This window comes from Vigna umbellata, chromosome 1 (assembly GCF_029865625.1).
Source record: "Vigna umbellata cultivar VRB3 chromosome 1, Vumbellata_1.0, whole genome shotgun sequence".
NCBI classification, from domain to species: domain Eukaryota; kingdom Viridiplantae; phylum Streptophyta; class Magnoliopsida; order Fabales; family Fabaceae; genus Vigna; species Vigna umbellata.
Genome location: NC_142165.1, coordinates 3705214 through 3724382, shown reverse-complemented (window position 1 = coordinate 3724382; position 19169 = coordinate 3705214). Strand labels below are relative to the sequence as shown.

Below are 19169 nucleotides of genomic sequence, written 5' to 3'. Positions count from 1 at the left end.
TACTTCAGAGGCTAATAATGAAACCCTTATTTTCTAAAATTTACTACAAATTATTAATTAAGTTTATTCCCATTTGCTTATAATTCAGTCAGAACCAAATTATTTTGCTAATTAGCTTGATGAGAAAAAAAATATAACAATAAAATTTTCTTTTAGTTAGCAATAATATAAAAATTGATTAACATCGCTATTTTGTTACTCAGGGCCAAGGCTCAAATTGATCAAAATAATTAAGAAAATCAAGTGGTTAGTGATATGATATACTAAAATTATTAAACAACAGGTGAAGAAATTCTTTACTAATATTATAACATGCATAATTAAGTTTGTTGTAATACATGTAGGCATTTCACTTTCTAAATTAAATTGATATAAAAAGAATACACAAAATTTGTCAAAATTAAGCCAAACATGATCTTCCTTAGAACTTTTGGAGTGACACAAGATGTAGCTGATACTGGGAATTCTAATTCCTGTACAATGAATACACATAATAAGATCAGATCTTTCCATGCATAATATCTCTTAACACAATGTTATGAAATGAAAAACAAGAATTAGTTTTGTTTTAAAAAACTGCACTGATCCATCGTAATCAAATTCCAAATGAAAATTGTGCAGCAATTTCTTTTGTAAAATCATATAAACCCTACTATGCAGAAATAAGCAAAAGGATAAGACAGCTCAGAAGAAAGTAACAACACAATCCATATTTATCCAAAAACAAATGCAGATCCTTCAACCAAATCTGTTTGACAAAATGACAGCAGCTTGAACTTACCTTCTTTTTGATGGAAGAATCAATCCTCTCTTCTCTAGGCTTTTATATCGATCCTTCATAAGGGTGCAACAGCCCTAGATAACAAAAACAAACATAGGAAATTTTACTTGCATGTTCACCAAAACTGAGATACCATAACAATCAAAATCAGAGCAAGAGAACACAAGTAGACCTTCAGCTTCCGAATTGATCCAGTAATTTCTTCACTTAATAAAACTTGAACAGGTGCAGGCTCAAACCTGTTATGAAAATAGAATTGGTAAACAACATTCATAAAAGTATGGAACTTCATTTAAGGCACAAGTAAAAGAGAAATTCCACTAAATTTAATTGTACAAAACTACAAATGGAGTCATAATGATTTACTAGTTAACAACCCAATCATCTACTGAACTGTGGAAGAGAAGCAAAGTAAGATAAAATAAAAGATTACTGACTTGTGCTTTCCTATGCGTGGTGGGCGTGTCTTTAACATTTCCTGTTTGGCAACTTTTCGCCTAAGATGTCTTTTCTTCTTTTCCTCCTCTTCTTGCTCAATTTCCTGAATAATGTCAGGTATGCTGTAACCAGAAAACAAAATATGCTTAAAAAATCATTTTTTGTTGTGAGACAGTGAGAAATGAGAAAGGGGGATGATATTACCTATCAATTTCCTTTGACAATTCCTTTATCTTCTTAGCTTCTGCTTCTTTTTTCAGTTGTTCTTTCCGCCTAGCTCTCTTATTCAACTCAACTTTAGTCACTCTCTTTTTTTTAATAGGCCTGTCCAATGATTTTTCAAACAACATGAGCACACCAGATGTCCATAAATTATTGGTTCACAAAATAAAAAAACTACACACTATTATTAGGTTCAAACATACTATGTAGATATAAAATAGTATTTAAAAATGGAGATTGTGTAAGAAAACAGTAAAATTTAGACACTGTATACCAAAAATGGCAATGTGTAATGAGTATAATATATTATGCATCAAAGAAAATCAACATTAGCAAGAGAAACTACTGAGTACATGTTAAGGACCACAATGGCAACATTATAAGATCACAAATAGACAGACACTTAAAGACAGTAACTAACATAAAGAAAGTCTAACTTCAAATAATCACGGAAGAATGACTGGAAGATAAAGCGAAAAATATAATGTAGTTCATAAAAGAGAATGGCTGGACAGGTAATGCATATTGCCAAAAAAAATATGGAGAAAAATATAATGTGGTTCATAAACGATATTTAAACAAAGGCAGTCCAAAAGTAAAATTTATGATACTAACTTTTTCTCTGATCCAGCATCTTCATTTTCATCGTCATCTTCAAGATTACTATCATCATCGTCATTCCCATCATCCACATCAAGAAAATACATCTGACAAAAAAAGTAAATTGTTGACAAAGCATAACCAATCACAGAAGCCATATAAATTCAAGTACCTCTATAAAGCATAATAAATGTATCACGCATTTTTTAACTCCAATAATTATATAAATGAAGATAATGAGACTCACATCTTCTTCAGCAATAGCTTCACCAGGAACAGTTAATGGCACAGGTTCTGGGCCCAATTCCTTTTTGTAGACTTTTTGCATTTCTTCTGCAACAGCAGAAGCTAATGTATCCTGGTTTAACAGTAAAAAATTTAAAATTGTCAAACAAGATTCATGACAAAAAAAAGAATAAAAACAGCAGGGGAAAGTGTCATTTATTCTGAAACTACCTGGTGACTTTCATACGAGGGATTGAAAGAGCATCCTGGAGGATCAACCTCTACTGCTGGAATGAGAGTAGCCTTTGATAGCTGTAAAGAAGGTAGCCATCATATTATCAACTAAAGCACAGAAAGTATAGGAAAGATAGAATGATATATGAAATTCACAGATTAGAATCAGCACTGCTTGAAAATATACCTTTTTCACTTGCTTGTTATCCTCACCTGCATGATGATATCAGATAAAACCGTGTTTAACATAGATAAATATCACAAAAAGTAACCAAAACTTTAAATGATAAAAACGTAGAAGGTACCTTTATCATTCCATAGATCAAACATGGTAGAATCCTCCTGAACAATATGTTAGAAACAAGTAATATCAATAAAACAAATTCTACATGGGGTTTAAGACGAAAAGCAAAAAAATAAAAATAAATAACCCCCCCTTTGTGTCTACACAGATTTGCATAGCCAACTCCTACTACTCCTCCTCCTTTCTGCATTAATGTACAACATACTGACCTTATTATCATCTTGATTGACCACTTTCACATTAGAGACAGTTTTCCGGTTTTTAGAACACTTTTTCAGAATAGAAGATGGGACTGGCTTAACAAACTGGTTCTTCTGTAGCAGGCTATCATAGTGCAATACTCTCTCCCTGTGCTTCTCGATCTTCTTCTTCACCGCAAGATCTAGAAGTTTAATCATATCATTACATTAGGCAAACCCAATGTATCCATGGATGAACAAGAACTATTAGCTGTAAACCCATTCTGATGGAAAAATACAGTTTTTTTCTATAACAAACACCCAAGCAGAAGCACTATAAACATAAATCCCCATTACATAAATAAGAATGGTAGTATGTATCGTTTAACAAGAAATTACTAAGAAATATGTCTAATGTATACTATTTAAGAAATCACATTTATCCTCCAAAGGATGCCATCTTGTTCAAGTTAATAGAACAATCCGTGCTAATTAATACATAATCAGTGGAGTCAACGTTAGACTTCAAATTAAAATGAAAATTCTACCGATTACATATGTCAAGTTATTTAAACTTTAATCTGGTGATAGAAACCACGTCCTACAGTGTATACTATCATGTAGTTGGGAAGGATGGTGGGAGAGGTTGTGGGTTCGAGTCTACAGTGACAAAAACTAACAACTAACATTTGACGAAAAAAATACTATAATGAAACCTCAATTTCAACAAAATTAAAAGAAAACATCATATGATAATGCACGATCTTATGCAAATCATGGTAAGATATTAATAATTATAATCGTTGATCTTCCAATTTTTTGTTTTGTGTACTTTAGACGTGACCACTCACATAAAAAACTAACAATAAAAAAGACGATTTTCAGACACAGGCCAATGGGTACGATAAAAATAAATACCCATAAAAGAGAAACCGAGAAAGAAATTACCTTTGGACTTGTCTTCATAAAAGAGGGAATCACTAGAAAGGGCTTGAAGAGAGCCACCAGAAAGAGCGTCCTTCGTTGATTTCTCGAAGAAATCTTCTATCTCTTCGGTGCTGATGTTAGCCCTCCACGCCTTCTTACCCTTCCTTGACCCTTTTGCTTTCTTACCCATTATCAACGCAGCAATGCAATGGCTTCACTTCACTTCAAGTTTTTGCTGGTGAATCTCAAAGACCAGGGTTTTCGGAAAAAATCACGAATTCACGATCCTGCGTGAGGCGGCAGAACAAAACGAGGTTTATGTGTTAACTTGGTTTGCAAAAGAGGCTAGCAATGTTATCAGGCTCCTTAAATCGGGCCTAAAAATAAGCCCAGCCCAATATGTTAACATTATCTTTCTCTCGCTTAATTTATCACTCCTTAATAATATAATATATAACCATAAAAATAGGATAAATATATTTAAAAAGATAAATAAATATATATATATATATATATATATATATATATAAATTAAAAGGGTAAGTATATAAAAAATAAAATATAACCTATGAGAAAAGGTGAATTCAATTACACCTTGGAAAAAAAATATTATGCAATCTCTTGAAACCATGAATGACATTGAGCTATATCACCATAAAGAAAAGCAATTTTTTCCCAAATACCACTTCCATATCTTTTGTATAAATATTATTTGTTTAATCACCCTTAGGTTCATAAAACATACTGTTATCTTATCTATACTGATATCGAATCTTATCTTATCATTTATAATAACCAACCTTATACAACTGAATTAGACTAATTAATTTTTAGATAAATTAAAACATAATTTTGGTGAGCTGAATTAAATAAAATTATTCTCGATTATTATGAATTTATATAAATTATTTGAATATAATATTTTATCTTAAAATATATTTTCTAATACTACAAGTTAAGACACGGTTCATACAGTTTAAATAAATAAATCAGTTTTTAAAAGTTAAACTAAAATATAAGGTGAATTAACTTTTAAAATAATTCATTTCATACCCTATTTGGTTCTATGCAAACAACAGTAAGAAGCAAAAAAGTTCACTTGGATTTTATCCCTTTCTCTTATCTTAGAACGATCAATAACCCACACAAAATAATCTGGAAAAAATAAAAATTATCGAACTTTTGACCATTCAATCTCTTACAAAATAAATTAATGCATTCATAGAAATGTAACCAGATCAAAATTATTTAAGAACAGCTAAGAAAATAAACTTACTCTATTTATAAAACTAATAAGTTGATTATGTTGTCTTCCTTTATATCAAAAATATTATGTGAGTTTGAATTTTAAAAGAGATAAAAGATAGAATCAGAATAGTAGAAAAAAACACAGAAAATTTAAAAAGAAATTTTTAGAAAGTTGGAGTTTTTTATAAAAATGAGATTTGTTTTCAATAGAATTTTGTTTATAATTTGATTTTCTAATAATAAAATATTGAGAATTATTTATTACAACTTCTCAGAAATCATGTTTTTAAAATTATTTATTACTTTAGAATTGTTTTATAATATTTTGACCTAAATATATGTCAGAACCATTAAAAACGCATCCAAAAACCGTCTGAACGGACGCCAGGTGTCAAGCGGAGGTGATCCGGAAATCAGATAGTGGAATGCAGTTGTCAGCAGATGAGCGGACGTTCGTTTTAAGAAAAACTGAGTTTTTGGAAAGTTTACGTCACACTCTCCAAAACTCTGATATTTCTCATTTCTCCTCCTTCTCACTAAAAGCTCTCCCTTCTCTCTACGAAATCTTACCTTTTCCCTTCTCCGATCACCGTTCAGGCACCGTAGAAGCACTTCCAGCGTCAAGAGCTTCAGATTGAACTGAACGGTTTCGAGTTCTGAACTGGTAAGTTCTTCTTGTCCTTAGTCGTTCATTCTCTGGTACATGCAAACCAAGTTCTGGTTGCATGATGTTTGAAGAATTTTTGAACGTGAGGGTAGAAGAAATTGTAGTCAGGCGAGCCTTAATTCTGCCTTTAGGACGTTCGTTCATGCTCAGAGGTAAGGGAAGCTTATTTAATTTAATTTGGTATGTGTACTGTAATGCATGAACGTTCGTGATGGATGATTGGAAATGACATGTGATTGTGCTATTTTCTGATATATGAAATATATGAAATTTCTATGTTATGGATTTTATGAAGTATGAAAAATTGATTATGATATGAATTGTATAAAGTTATGAAACTATGTGTTAAGAAATGAGTTGAATATGAACGAATACTGGATATGAAATTTCCCTATGATGGTGTACGTTCGTCACTGAACGGTCCTTGACTGTTCGGTAATACTAGTAACCTTGGTAAAAATTGGATTCTTTCATTTGGAAAAAATCCTAGTTGAGAACGAGCGTCTTCGTGTGGTAATACTATGCTTGAGCGTTCGGCCAAGCGTAGTTGTATCTGAGTATTCGGTGAAAAACTTAAATTTGTAAATATATGTATTTGTATATTTTAGTTATTCTTAAACACTATTCCAATAGTATCTTATTATATTTATTAAGCTTTCTATTTATAAGATTAGTAGTGCTCGGTCTCACACCAAGCGCTCGTAATGAGTAGTGCTCGGTCTTATACCAAGCGCTCGTACTCGTTTCTTGTATGACCTATCTTGATGAAAATAGCGTTCGTCCAACTTCAATAGAATTTTCTTTCTACCGTGTTCGGTCATTGACTGGCATTCGGTTTCTAAATGTGAATCCTTCTAAGTATTTTCCTCTGAAGGTCTTAAAGTGTATACATCCATTTGGTTTCGGCTTAGAACCTTAGTATTTGGCATGATTCTTTCGGTGTTCGGTTAGAACTCTCAAGAGTCAGTTCATTTAATTGGCTCACTTTGTAAGTAACGTTCGTTCTAATCATTCTTGCGATATATAGTTGTACTCGGTTTCTTTCGTAACCCGACAGTAAACCTCTCGGTCTTATTCTATTATGGAACTGGAGACCTCTCTGTCTTGTTCCAAGTGTTCGTCCTCGTTCTGAGTGAGGATTTAACGTTCGGTATCTGGTGTCTTTATAAATCTTTGAACAAAGAGGAAATTAAAATGATTGATAATGAAAGATGAAATTGAGATGATGAATAATGAAAGATGAAACTAAGATGATTGATAATGAAAGATGAGGAGAATATGGTATGAATGAAATGTGTTGGATTATGAACGAGCGTTCCGGGGAGGAACGACTCATGAGTGAATATTGGAATTTGTAAAGTATGAATGTGGTTATGCTAAGCTGGCGGTTCATCCTGATGTTTCGTGAGTATTCATCCTCACGCAGAGGATGGTAGGTCATGTGTGGGAACGACAGGTGGTCCTAGTCCTTAGGGGTACTTTGGACAGATAGGACTAACCTCGGGTGGCAGCTGATTAGTATATTCTAGTTACTACATCACCCGGGTGCACGAATGTCGTAGCTACACAGATTTCATACAGTCCGGACAGTCAGTCTAGTATTAAGCTTTATATGAAACGTATAACGAAATATATCTTGTGTGTATGATTTAGTGAAAATGTATGTTTATACATGAATTAAATTACATAAGCTTACCCTGTGTTCCTGTCTTATCGTGTTTTGTATGTTCGTCTTGTCATTGCAATGATCATCCGTGTGGATGTGAGCAGAAGGAGACGAACGATTGGAAGATGCGCTAGAAGAAGAGAACTTGGTCGAGGTAGAAGTGAAGACCGAAGAGTAGGACGTTCGGTCAGTAGTCTAGTTATTGTAAAGTAGTTGTTCGATCACCTTCCCTTTTTGTTATGTATGACCGTTCGGTATTTTATTTTGTAAACCATTCGGTCAGGTTTGCTTATCCTATATAGTTTATGGTAATTCTTTTTGTAAGGCCGTTCGGCCGTAAAAATACGTTCGACTTTTAGTGTAAAGACTGATCTTAATTATTAATTAATGTGATTATTTTATTATATAGTTTTGTACTATATTTTTAGGATGTTACAATATACAAGATTAAAATATATTTAATACTTAGTTTATGGTTTATTTAATTTTTAAGTGATTAGGTTTTTATAGATATAGAAAATTTGTTGTAAATACCGACAAATAAACATGAATAATTTATTTTATCTCTTGAAATAAGCCTCGTGTTTGTGAGTTTTTTTTATTTTATTTATTATGATTCATCTCACTGTATACAATATATAAAATATATTATATAAATCCTTAACCTGGTTAATAATGTATTTAAAGCAACTTTTAAGATTAAATTTTCTAATTCTTATTAATAAGATTTTTAAGTGGATTTTTTTTCATATGATAGCTATCTATATCTGAAAATATGTTTAAAATTCCTATAAATCCCATTGATTTTGATTCTAGTTTATATGAAAACATTTATCTGGCTTTCATCTTTCAAAAAAATTTTGCCCGGTAGTATATAACATTTATTAATGATTTATTGTTTAGTCAAGAATCAAATATTACTTAAGTTAAAATATATTAATATTTAATATTTACTAAATGTTATGATATGATGTTATCGCTTAAAAAAAATATAGCTTATCTACCTTAAGATATCTTTAAAAAATTGAATTCTAAAGAACAGATTATAAAGACTAAAATAATTTATTTAAAACTAAAATCTACGCTGATAAAATATCAAAACTTTGTATAACTTGTATATTTTATTGTTTAAAATTAAAAATTTATAAATTGAAAATATTAACTATTAAAACTTTATTTAATAAAATTTAACCGCAAAAAGAAAATTTTCCACTTCTTTTTAGATTTTCGAATTAACTACTTATGTTATTTAAGATTCAGACATACCATATAGAATCCAGGGCAGAATATCTTTATTTACTTTTAAAATATCTAGAAAATTAAATAATATAAGTTATGATTACTTTGTGTTTCGATCTCAATAAAATATCTTTATTTAGTTTTAAAATATTTAAACAATTAAATAATATAAGTTATGATAATTGTGTGTTTTGATCTCAACAAAATTATTAAAAAACTTAATGTTTCATTATTATTTTTATAGTAATATTATTGTTTTGATCCCAAATCTATTATAATTGACTTTACGGCATTGATTTTTTTTAGAAATGAGTATTTAAATTATATTTGATTTCAATTTATGTGAAGTTATTATGATTTTTATAATAAAAAAACATTCATTTAATTTGTTGGCAAAGAATTGTGACTAATTTAAAGAATATTAATTATAAGTAAAAATTATTGATATTTTTTTACAATAACATGATTATTTAAAAATATCCATAAATTATATTTTGCTGTCCGTTGATTTTTAAATTTCTATTTATCATTCCTAGTACGTCAAACTTACATTCTCAAACATGACATATTAGAGGTAAAAACCAAAGATGTTTTCAGAAACAATATTGCAATAAATAATTAAAAATGTTTTCTGATATGCAAAAGAATAAACCTAGTTGAAAGTTAAGATTATTTATTGTTCTGAAAAAGTATTGGGGAAAGTGATTCATTGTCCGGAAAGTGGGCCCTTTGAAAAGAAAACGAAGAGGAAACAAAAAGCAAGTCATTTGTCACAAAATTGATTGATTCCCCTAATTAACGGGCCAGATAAAGCCCATTATTAATTGATTTATGAACAATGTGGGCCACATGGCAGACCAGATACCAACAACTTAGGCCTCCTATCAAACCCCTTGGGCCCACATAATTCAATCAATGTGACCATCTATCATCATTTATTTTGCCACCTTCCACTGTAATCAGTGCATTCACTCTTCCCTTCTCTTTTCTTTCAATGAATTTTCACAAAAGTAAAACCTAATAGAAAAAACTACACAACTCAAATTGCTGAAAAAAAAAATAGTTAACAACCAAAATTGTAAATTTAATAAATATTAGCACCCAAACTAGCATTAAAAAATAAAAAAATGTTAATAATATTCACATTAATACAGAAAAGAAGAGTATGTTTTAAAAAATATAGTCAAACATTTTATCCTCTTATCTTAATTTCTTAGTTTTCTGTTCACTGGAGGAAAAGTACGAATATGGTTAAGGCTGGAGAAGAATAATCCAAAAGCACTTATAGTATATTTATTTCCTGATATAAATTTATGGTAACTGTAATATAGGTTTATTTCTCCACATGCAGCCAACCAAACATGACTTCTGCACCCTTAGAATTTGACATTCATAAAACTTAACACTTTTAAGATCAAATCTAAAGCCAACATGTTCAACTAGTTTGACAGAATCGCTTTTTAATTGAATTATTTTTCAGGAGCAATAAATTGGTTTTTTTACTATCTCTGACTTGAAAGTGAAACTGTTGACAGAGTTAGGAAATTGATTTTAAGTCATTGGGATGTCTATTGGAATTTACGAGTTCCTGCAATGCTAGAATTGGTTACATTGTCTATTAGAATCAATTATACTTAGCTGAAATCGATTACGCCTTCCTAGGAATCAATTTCCACTTGTGTTAGATGTATGGTGGAATAGGTTCCACTTCAAGAGAATCACTTGGATGCATGCACGTCAACAACAGTAAGGATAAAAAAAGTATTTTTCAAATGTTCACCCAGCTGAATTTAAAAGAGATTAAAAAATACTCCATTTTTCATAACCTCATCATATATTGCTTTTAAATACATATATCCAAACATAGTAGTCAATATTATTTGTTAATAATATTTTCATCCTAAACAAACACAATATTAATTAGATTGAAAAATATTATTATTATTATATATATGGATGATGCATATTGGAATTGATTCAAAATTAAATTAAATTTGATTCGGTAATATACCTCAAAGTTGAAAATACTTCACTTTAACTTTCATATTTAAAACATGGATAAGAGCCTTTAAACTCCAATCCAGGCACATACGTGGTTAATTGAAAACGAGAAATGAAACACAAATAAACATAAAATGAAATCGTCAACCCAAAACAACAATTAAAATGAACACACTTTAAAAAAAAAAACCCTTTTTCCAAAAAAGTAAAATAAATAAGGATAATAATATTTTCACAATATGTTTTTGACAACATTTTAACATCATCTACCTCACAATATTTTTTTAATAATATTTTAACATCATTTACATATCATTTTATAATTGATCCAAAATTACTTTACAATTAATAATAATAATCATAAATATCAACGTACTAATGACATAAATAATATTATTAAAATGTTGTAAAAAATAAGTTACCCTAGTATTATTATTCAATAAATAAAAACCATTTAGGATGAATCCATTAAATTCTCTTGAAATCCATATGATGACTCCTGAATCATGGAACATGTTTTTCTATGTTGTTAGACTTGGTAAAAAAACAGTGAGTAAAAAAGTGTTAAATAGTAGACACTATGTTAAAATAGAAATGAAGATAGTTGAAAAGCATATGTTATTGTGTTGCAATGGCACTGAAAGAAAGTCCTTTTGTTTTCCTCCTTTGTTTGTTCAGTGATTTATTTACCTAAAAAAGTTGTCATGAAAATATCCGGCGGTTACATTGCAAAATGATTACACTCATTTATTACTCCTCATCACTCACTCTCCGCATCTCCACCCACCATCTTCTTCTCTCAACCCAATCCTACAATGGCTGCAGCTTTAGAGTGCTGGTCCAGCCGCGCCACCTCCGCCGCCGACGATGACACGGTGGAGCAGGTTCTCATGCGTACCCATCACAGATCTGAAGGCCCGGCTTCCACCCCTAAAGACCCCTCCTCCATCCCCAACGTCCACAAGAAGTTCCAGAAGCTCACCCGCAACGTCTCCGAAGCCATAGCCTCATTCAGAAATTCGCTAAACCTCGATTCACCTCCTTCCTCCAAAGCTGATGCCTCTTCGCGGAAACTTGCCTGGGGAAGTGTCGTTCGCAACCTCACTCAGCTCTACCCCGGAAGCCAACTCCCCGAGAAACTTATGTCCAACATTCGCAAGCATTATGATTCCTTGCCCCTCAGGTCCCAGAAAATTAATGCGGCCCAAAGTTTTTTATCTTTACTCGCAGTTTCGGTTTTTATGGTGTTCTGGGGAAGTTCTAAATTCTGTGCGTTTGGACGCTTTGATGTGTCTGGAGCTGATCGTGGATGGAAACTTTGACATTGTGGCTGAACTGGGATTGGGTTGTTTTTGAAAATGTTGATGCCAGTCGCCCATTTTGTCAAGTTTCGATCTTGTCGTATCAATGCTTGATCTTAGTTTCCGCTTTTCGTTTTTTTGTCGTGGGTTTTGTTATTTTTCATGCCTCACCCTCCCGAGTTCACTCAGTGTTTTAAATTGTGGCTGCCATCTTGTTTTTTTTTTTTTATCACATTTACTGTGGTTAAATGCAACCGATGCAGTCGCAATTGAAGTTGTAGATACTTTAAAAACCTGGATGTCGTGCTAAAATCGCGGTGGTGGACTTTTTTCAAAGTAGTTTGAGCTTTAAGCGACTTAAAAGACACAACAGATACTGGTTGTGGAATCATGGGTGTTTTTTTATTGTTTTTTTTTTTTTGGTTTTAACAAGATTTTTTTCTCTCGACGTGTTGCAGTTATGCACAGGCTGAGTTTGATATGAAGGACGTGTTTCTTCACATAAAGTTGATGGAGCAAGCTTCGGAGACCGACCAGCCTGCGATTTTGATTCAAGAAGATTGTGATGACGAGGTTCAAGGTTCTGCTCTGAAGCTCACGTTTGCTTGCAACTCTCCGATTTCCTGGCCTGCGATGTCAGGGGCATTGGATAGTTCCTCCATTTGCTGCAAGAGGATGCAGATCTTTGAGAAGAAGGGTTTCACCTTGGGAGTTGTGCTTCTTGTGGTTCAGTCTGGGCATGATAAGTTGGTGAGGACCAGGGTTGAAAATGCTTTAAAGTTTGCAATGAAGAAGCCTAAAACTGGTGCTGTGAAGCTCCCCTTCGGGCTCTGTGGGTGCCAGGAGGAAAATTCTAAAGGGAGAGATCTTGTGGAGATTGAAGAAGAATACGGTGATGGTTACCGTGGAAAGGAGTTTGAGAATTCAAGTCAAAGGATTCAGCTTCAGGTGCCTTTGCCTTCTTCATCTTTCGTTGTGTCAGTGGATGAATGGCAGACCATACAGTCAGGTGGGGATGAGATTGAGAAATGGTTGTTGAACTCAGATAGCGTGGAGTTTGTTGAGCAGATTGGGCCAAATTCGTACAAGGGTGTTTATATGGGGAAGAGGGTTGGGATTGAGAAGCTGAAGGGGTGTGATAAAGGGAATTCTTACGAGTTTGAGCTCCACAAGGATCTGCTGGAACTCATGACTTGTGGTCATAGGAACATTCTGCATTTCTGCGGTATTTGCGTGGATGATAATCATGGGCTGTGTGTGGTGACCAAGTTCATGGAAGGTGGATCTGTTCATGACCTGATGTTGAAGAACAAGAAGCTGCAGAATAAGGATATTGTGAGGATTGCAGTTGATGTGGCAGAAGGGATCAAGTTTATGAATGACCACGGTGTTGCATATAGAGACCTTAATACACAGAGAATTCTGTTGGATAGGCATGGGAATGCTTGCTTGGGAGATATGGGTATAGTCACTGCCTGCAAAAGTGTTGGAGAAGCTATGGAGTATGAAACTGATGGTTATAGGTGGCTAGCTCCTGAGGTTTGTCCCTATTCATTCTCACTCGTTCTATTCATCAAAATTCTTGTTTCAATTGCGTAAAATTGGTCTCAGGAATATGTTCCATAGTCATATGTAGTTCTGTAGTGTCTTTGCCATGCATAGTCCGTAATATTCTCCAGCTGACCATCAACCTTTTCTTTATAAGAAATAAAAAGTGAAGAATTAGATCACAATTTGGTATCTATCCTTTTTGAAAGATAGGGTCCCTCCTTCTCAACAGTACCTAGACCTACACACCTAACCTAAATCCTCATGGCTTTTAGGTAAGGTGATGGATGAAAATGCGTTCTATGCTTTTTACCTACTGCTAAACAAAATCTTTTGACACGGAATGGTCTGTTTCTTCTAAACATAGGTGCAAAAATACTAATGCTCATATCCTATGCTCATGGATTCGCTCTATGCTTCCTCAATCCATGAAAAAATTTATATGCACCATCTTTATTCTCAACGATTTGATAAGATTGAAATCTACTCAACATGGAAAAGAAAAAGATTTTCTGTATTTTACGCTTATTTGGCCAACCTGCTGTACTCCTATAAGAATGTTAGAACATTACCTACGAACCAACATTGTAGCACATAGTACACAAGCAATTACTCAGCCCTTTCTCTCTTTCCCTTCTTACTCTGAACAAACAGTTTATGTCATTACTGATTTCATTGTTAAGTTTAGTGCCAGTAATCTTTTCATTGTCCTAAATAATGTTTCAGCAAAAGTAATGTATAATCATAAGATCAAATTGTAGTTTGAATTTTCTTCTCTCGTTCTATTTGTCCTCATATACACACTATCTAGTTCGGTGACAAATTCCAGTCTAAAGTGTTTTAGCTCTGTTATCTTTTTTGTCTGTTCCTCATGTTTCAGTACACCTTGAAAATGACATACTAGATGTTCAACTATAGGCAATTTAGAGTAACTTTTGTGTGCTTTGTTGTCTAAGAGAATGCTGTTTAGATCCATTGTATGTAAAGCAATGCTGAACTATCCTACATTTAAAAGAAACTTTACGTCACTTGTCCTGGCATCATTGTTAGAGCATGCCTAACATGTCCTAATAATTGTTTTTTTCCTTTCACTTTATTGTGTTTACCTTTATATGGGCACTCGTGCATATGATTAGGAAAATAAGTGTGCTTGTGTGATGCCTATTATACCAGAATTAATTCCTTGCTGGAGCCCGCATGTCCTTAGGCTTTAAGCCTTTAGCATGATCTTTGCCCCAGCACTCTAGCTCTTTGTCCTACTGATAAAGGGTACTCTCAAAGCCCTCACACCTCGTGTGCAGGCAGAAAAACACACACAAAAGCTATCCACTAAAGCCATTCATTCAAAGAGAAAAAGTGATAACTGAATAGAAAGACATGTAAAAGTTTTCACTCACAAGAGTGATTATTTGGTTGTTGTCCATAAACAAGTTGGTTGTCATACTTTATTATCAAGTCATCTCGTTACACATCACTTACAAACACACCAGTTCACGTGTGTAGGTGACAAACATTCATCTTGCACAACCACACAAATGAGTGATATGACAAGTTGCCACTAGAATACATGTGCAGTTGTGAACTGATGTGTGTCCTTTTGATGTTTATCGGACTCTTTTTTTTTACTTTTAGATGTATGTTATTCTCTTAAAAAATGAAAACTGGTGATTAATTATTTTTAGAGAAAAAGACTATTTATCACGGTTTTGGTTTTTTAGTACACATTTTCTAGAGTTCATTTTTTATGTATTATCAGTGTATAATGTTTACACTCTCAGCTAATTAGAAATCATCATTTGCACAAATTTTAAGATAACTATAGTAAAAGTCAATAAATTTATCATACATATCAGTCTATATAGTTAGATGAATCTTTTACACATTCAGTGCATTCACTATTTACTCTCTCTTTTTTATTTAAACATGACAACAGTTTCATTGTCTTCATACTCACTAGTTTTACCTTTTTTTGTTGTTGGGCTGAGAACAGATAATAGCAGGGGACCCAGAGAATGTGACAGAGTCATGGATGAGTAATGTGTATAGTTTTGGGATGGTAATTTGGGAAATGGTAACTGGTGAGGCAGCATACTCTTCATTTTCACCTGTTCAAGCAGCAGTGGGCATTGCTGCCTGTGGCCTTAGACCAGAAATCCCAAAAGACTGCCAACAAACTCTAAAATACATTATGACAAAATGCTGGAACAACGCCCCTTCCAAACGCCCTCAGTTCTCTGAAATCTTAGCCATATTGCTGCGACCAAACTGCAACAACAGATAAACTTCCACATATAGCAAGTTCATGGACAAGGAAATGATATGTCCATGGATAAACATGACCTGTGTCCCCCTTTTATGGCAGTAATGAAGATGTAAATTTTCTGCTTTTCACAATCTTGTATTTACTGTCATCTCTTGATGACAAATCCAAATGTCTTTGTCATCATAATCACACTGTTTTCCATTTCATGATTGTCTGAAAATGAAAATATATTACAATAGAGAAAACAGAAACCAAGTACTGATATTTTTTACTAAGTAGTTCAAAATAAAAGTAAGTTAAACTAGTTTTACTTCGGATGGTGTATATGGATTAACATTCGGTTACTTTCAGCATGAAATATTTTTTTCAAATACGAAACCTTAAAATTCAGACATGAGTACCCTTTTTTGTGCTGTTTTTCTTAATTCTAAAGTAAGTTCTTATCTTGAACGTTTGAATAATGAAAGCTGATGCTACTTATTACCATCAAGTTTTTCCTATTGCAACGAGGTTAACATTTATAAGAGGTTATCTAGGAGCATTATGTTGTGAAAACTAGGATAATGTTGTGAGGAATATGCTTTCTGGGGCCTGCTAAAATGGTCATTTTTGTTGGTTCTTCCTTTGTTTGTTCTTCCTTTGTTTTTTCTGCAGTGGCTATCCAAAGGGTATCAAAAAGGGGTCCCTTTTGATCTTGTGTTTCCTTAGTGGTGAAATAATCTAACCCTTTAAGAACGAAGTGACGTGTTTCTTGCAAGTGCCGGGCACAGTGATATTTACACACATCTGTTCCCATGGTTGAGCCTATTGATGGAAAAGTTGAAATGGAATTGATCTGTAGAACATGAACCAGATTCCTCAAATTACTACATTTTTCTACTATTTTTGTATGCATGAACCTGAAATCTTGTGCATGGGACAGAGCATTTCTTTACACGGCGATTAGGAATTTAGGATAAAGAATCCGTTGACAATGTCAAAAAACTTTTTTGTTTTTTTATGTATGAAAGATTTATGAAAATGTGAATCTATTCTATTCATATAAATTGCAAATGTGGATTTATAGTGGAGTGAGGGATTTGGCTTTAGGGGGAAAGATATTTTTAATTTATAGAGGTAAGCTTTATTCCTTTCTATTTTGTATAGTTTGCTATATTAAATGAGAAAGTTGTCTACCTTAAATGCTAATGTTGTCTATAATATTTTTTATGGTTAATAATTTATTAAATTTATAATTTTATAAATACTGGTTTCAAGTTTATATGAATTTAACTTCATATTTTATATCATCTATTCTCTCAAGTGCTCTAGATTTAGTAACCTTTTCCCTAGCATTTTTATTTATTTACCCTCTTTCATTCCATTTGTTTTTAGTGTTTTAATTTCCATTTCCATATTATTTATGAGATGGATTCAGACTAATATAATGATTTTTTAATTATTTTATGCAAAATTATAAATATTTTTTTTCTTAGCTTTCTTATATCACTTTTCAATTCAAAATTTTCAATATTATTATATCCTATTGTTTTCATAACTATTTATAAGTCTATAATAAATATTATGAAAAATTACTTTTGACATACTTTTACACTAATTTAAAATATTATTTTTATTTTTTCAATAAAAAAATTTATGTCAAATGAGTGTAATTATGTCAACATACTATAGTAGTAAAAATTAAAAACAAATCAAATCACCACACATACATTAACTTTATATGAAAAATCAATCTCAATGTAACATTTTCTTTAAAAAGGAGTTAAAAAGTGCAAAAATTTGATTCCAACAAGTTACGATAAAAAAAAAACTCAACAATAAAATTTGAAAAAGATATATTGTAAAATTCCATAATGGTATTTTAGAAGTAGTTGTAGTCTAAAAGTAGTAAGACTCGATTATTTTAACGTTAAATGATTTTATTATAAATAGTTTTGTTATAAATGATTTTCATTATTTTAAAACGTATAATCTCTCTATAAATCATTTTTCTAGAGTTCTCTATCTTCTCTCTGAGAGTTTTAACTCCCGAGTCATCTCTTTGACGATCAGGAGGTACCTAATCGATCATGGCAACGAGGTCTACGTTTCTACTCGATCAGTTTCTTCAATATAGCAAGTAAGTTTTGACTCCTTTTTCTCTTTCCGTTTCCAAATCTGTTTTAGAGGAATCTTGTATTGTTGCATGTGTAATCATGTCTCTCCTACTCGTTCTTGGTTCATCTAGAGTTCTAAGGACTTTGTCCGTTTTCAATTTGGTGTTTTATAGGTTCGTCTAGGTATTCCCTACAGTTCAAGTAATGGGCAAAGCGTTTTTAGAGTTGGGCAGTTTATTTGAGAGGTAAGGAAAGCTAGGATTCTTGCTTTAGTTATGATTATATTAATAATTTGGTATCTCTTGGAATTCTTGTTAATTTTGAAGAAGTTATTATGATTTGATGTCTTATAAGTGTGTTTAATTGTTAATTTGGATGGTATGATGTTGAGAGGAACTGTATTTGTGTGATCTTAATGTGTTATACTGTCATGAATGTGATTGGTGAAGTTGTGTTGTTGTTAGAAACTGAGTTCAAAGTGGTTGTGATGAGAAATGATTACATTGTTGAGTTTTAAGCCTAAAAAGGAAAGGTTTTCAAGGGTGAGTTTGAGAAATAGAGGCTATTGAGAGTGGACCATTGTTTAGGTACTGTCATGAGGTAGATTGAGATTTGTTGGGTATATATTGGAGGTTGAAATACGAGCTATAGTGAAAGTTGAGTTTATAGTTGAAGTTTGTAAGTGTTTTGAAGGAAATAAGATGTTTTAGATAGTGAAATGGTGAGAGAAGGATGGTAAACTGGTTTGAGCCATTTGAGGTCTGTTATGAGATGTTTTGTGACTTGTCTACGCATTGAAATGGAGAAAATTTGATGTAAGAGTGTTTGGTGGTTGATAAGTAAAGTTTAACTTGGTTTAGAATTAGTTTTTGAGGGTTTGGACTAGTAAGAATTTGAATTTCGGGTTATGTGTTTAAATGATCATTTTGGAGGATGTTAGTAAGTCATTTGGGACTTGTTGGAGTCCCTAAGTTGTTTAAAAATAAGCTATAAATGGTAGAATCCAATTTGGGTCTATAAAGTGAGGTTTTAGTTAATTTTGGATTGGAATCTTGTGATCAACCACTTTAAAATGAGTTTAGGTTGGTTTAGATACATTTGTTTAGGTCCATTTGAGTGTATAATACAATCTAGGAGTTTTAGAAGATGAGAAAGATGCATATAATAGGTCATGAGTGGTTGAGGGGTGCAAATTCTGCAGTTTTGGTGTTGCAGAATTATGCAGTCTAG

The 19169-nt window shown here is 32.4% G+C and overlaps 2 protein-coding genes across 3 annotated transcripts; one reads left to right on the top strand and one right to left on the bottom strand.

Moving 5' to 3' along the window:
- Positions 1-284: 284 nt before the first annotated feature.
- Positions 285-4239, bottom strand: LOC124848454 (Nop53 protein). Of its 2 annotated transcripts, XM_047326131.2 has the most exons (12): positions 3932-4238; positions 3014-3186; positions 2806-2842; positions 2688-2713; positions 2498-2578; positions 2289-2399; positions 2057-2148; positions 1424-1543; positions 1219-1341; positions 954-1020; positions 782-855; positions 285-473 (listed from the first exon to the last, which is right to left on the bottom strand). In XM_047326131.2, the coding sequence occupies exons 1-12, from the start codon at positions 4098-4100 to the stop codon at positions 467-469; spliced, it is 1080 nt and encodes a 359-aa protein (XP_047182087.2). In that variant the 5' UTR covers positions 4101-4238; the 3' UTR covers positions 285-466. The 2 variants fall into 2 exon arrangements, with proteins under 2 accessions (XP_047182087.2, XP_087947886.1); XM_088091760.1 differs by lacking the exon at positions 285-473 and having other exon boundaries at positions 778-855; positions 3932-4239.
- Positions 4240-11380: 7141 nt separating this feature from the next.
- Positions 11381-16049, top strand: LOC124848452 (uncharacterized). Its single transcript, XM_047326129.2, has 3 exons — positions 11381-11914; positions 12491-13571; positions 15571-16049. Exons 1-3 carry the CDS (start codon positions 11547-11549, stop codon positions 15859-15861), a joined length of 1740 nt encoding a protein of 579 aa, XP_047182085.1. The 5' UTR covers positions 11381-11546; the 3' UTR covers positions 15862-16049.
- Positions 16050-19169: the final 3120 nt, after the last annotated feature.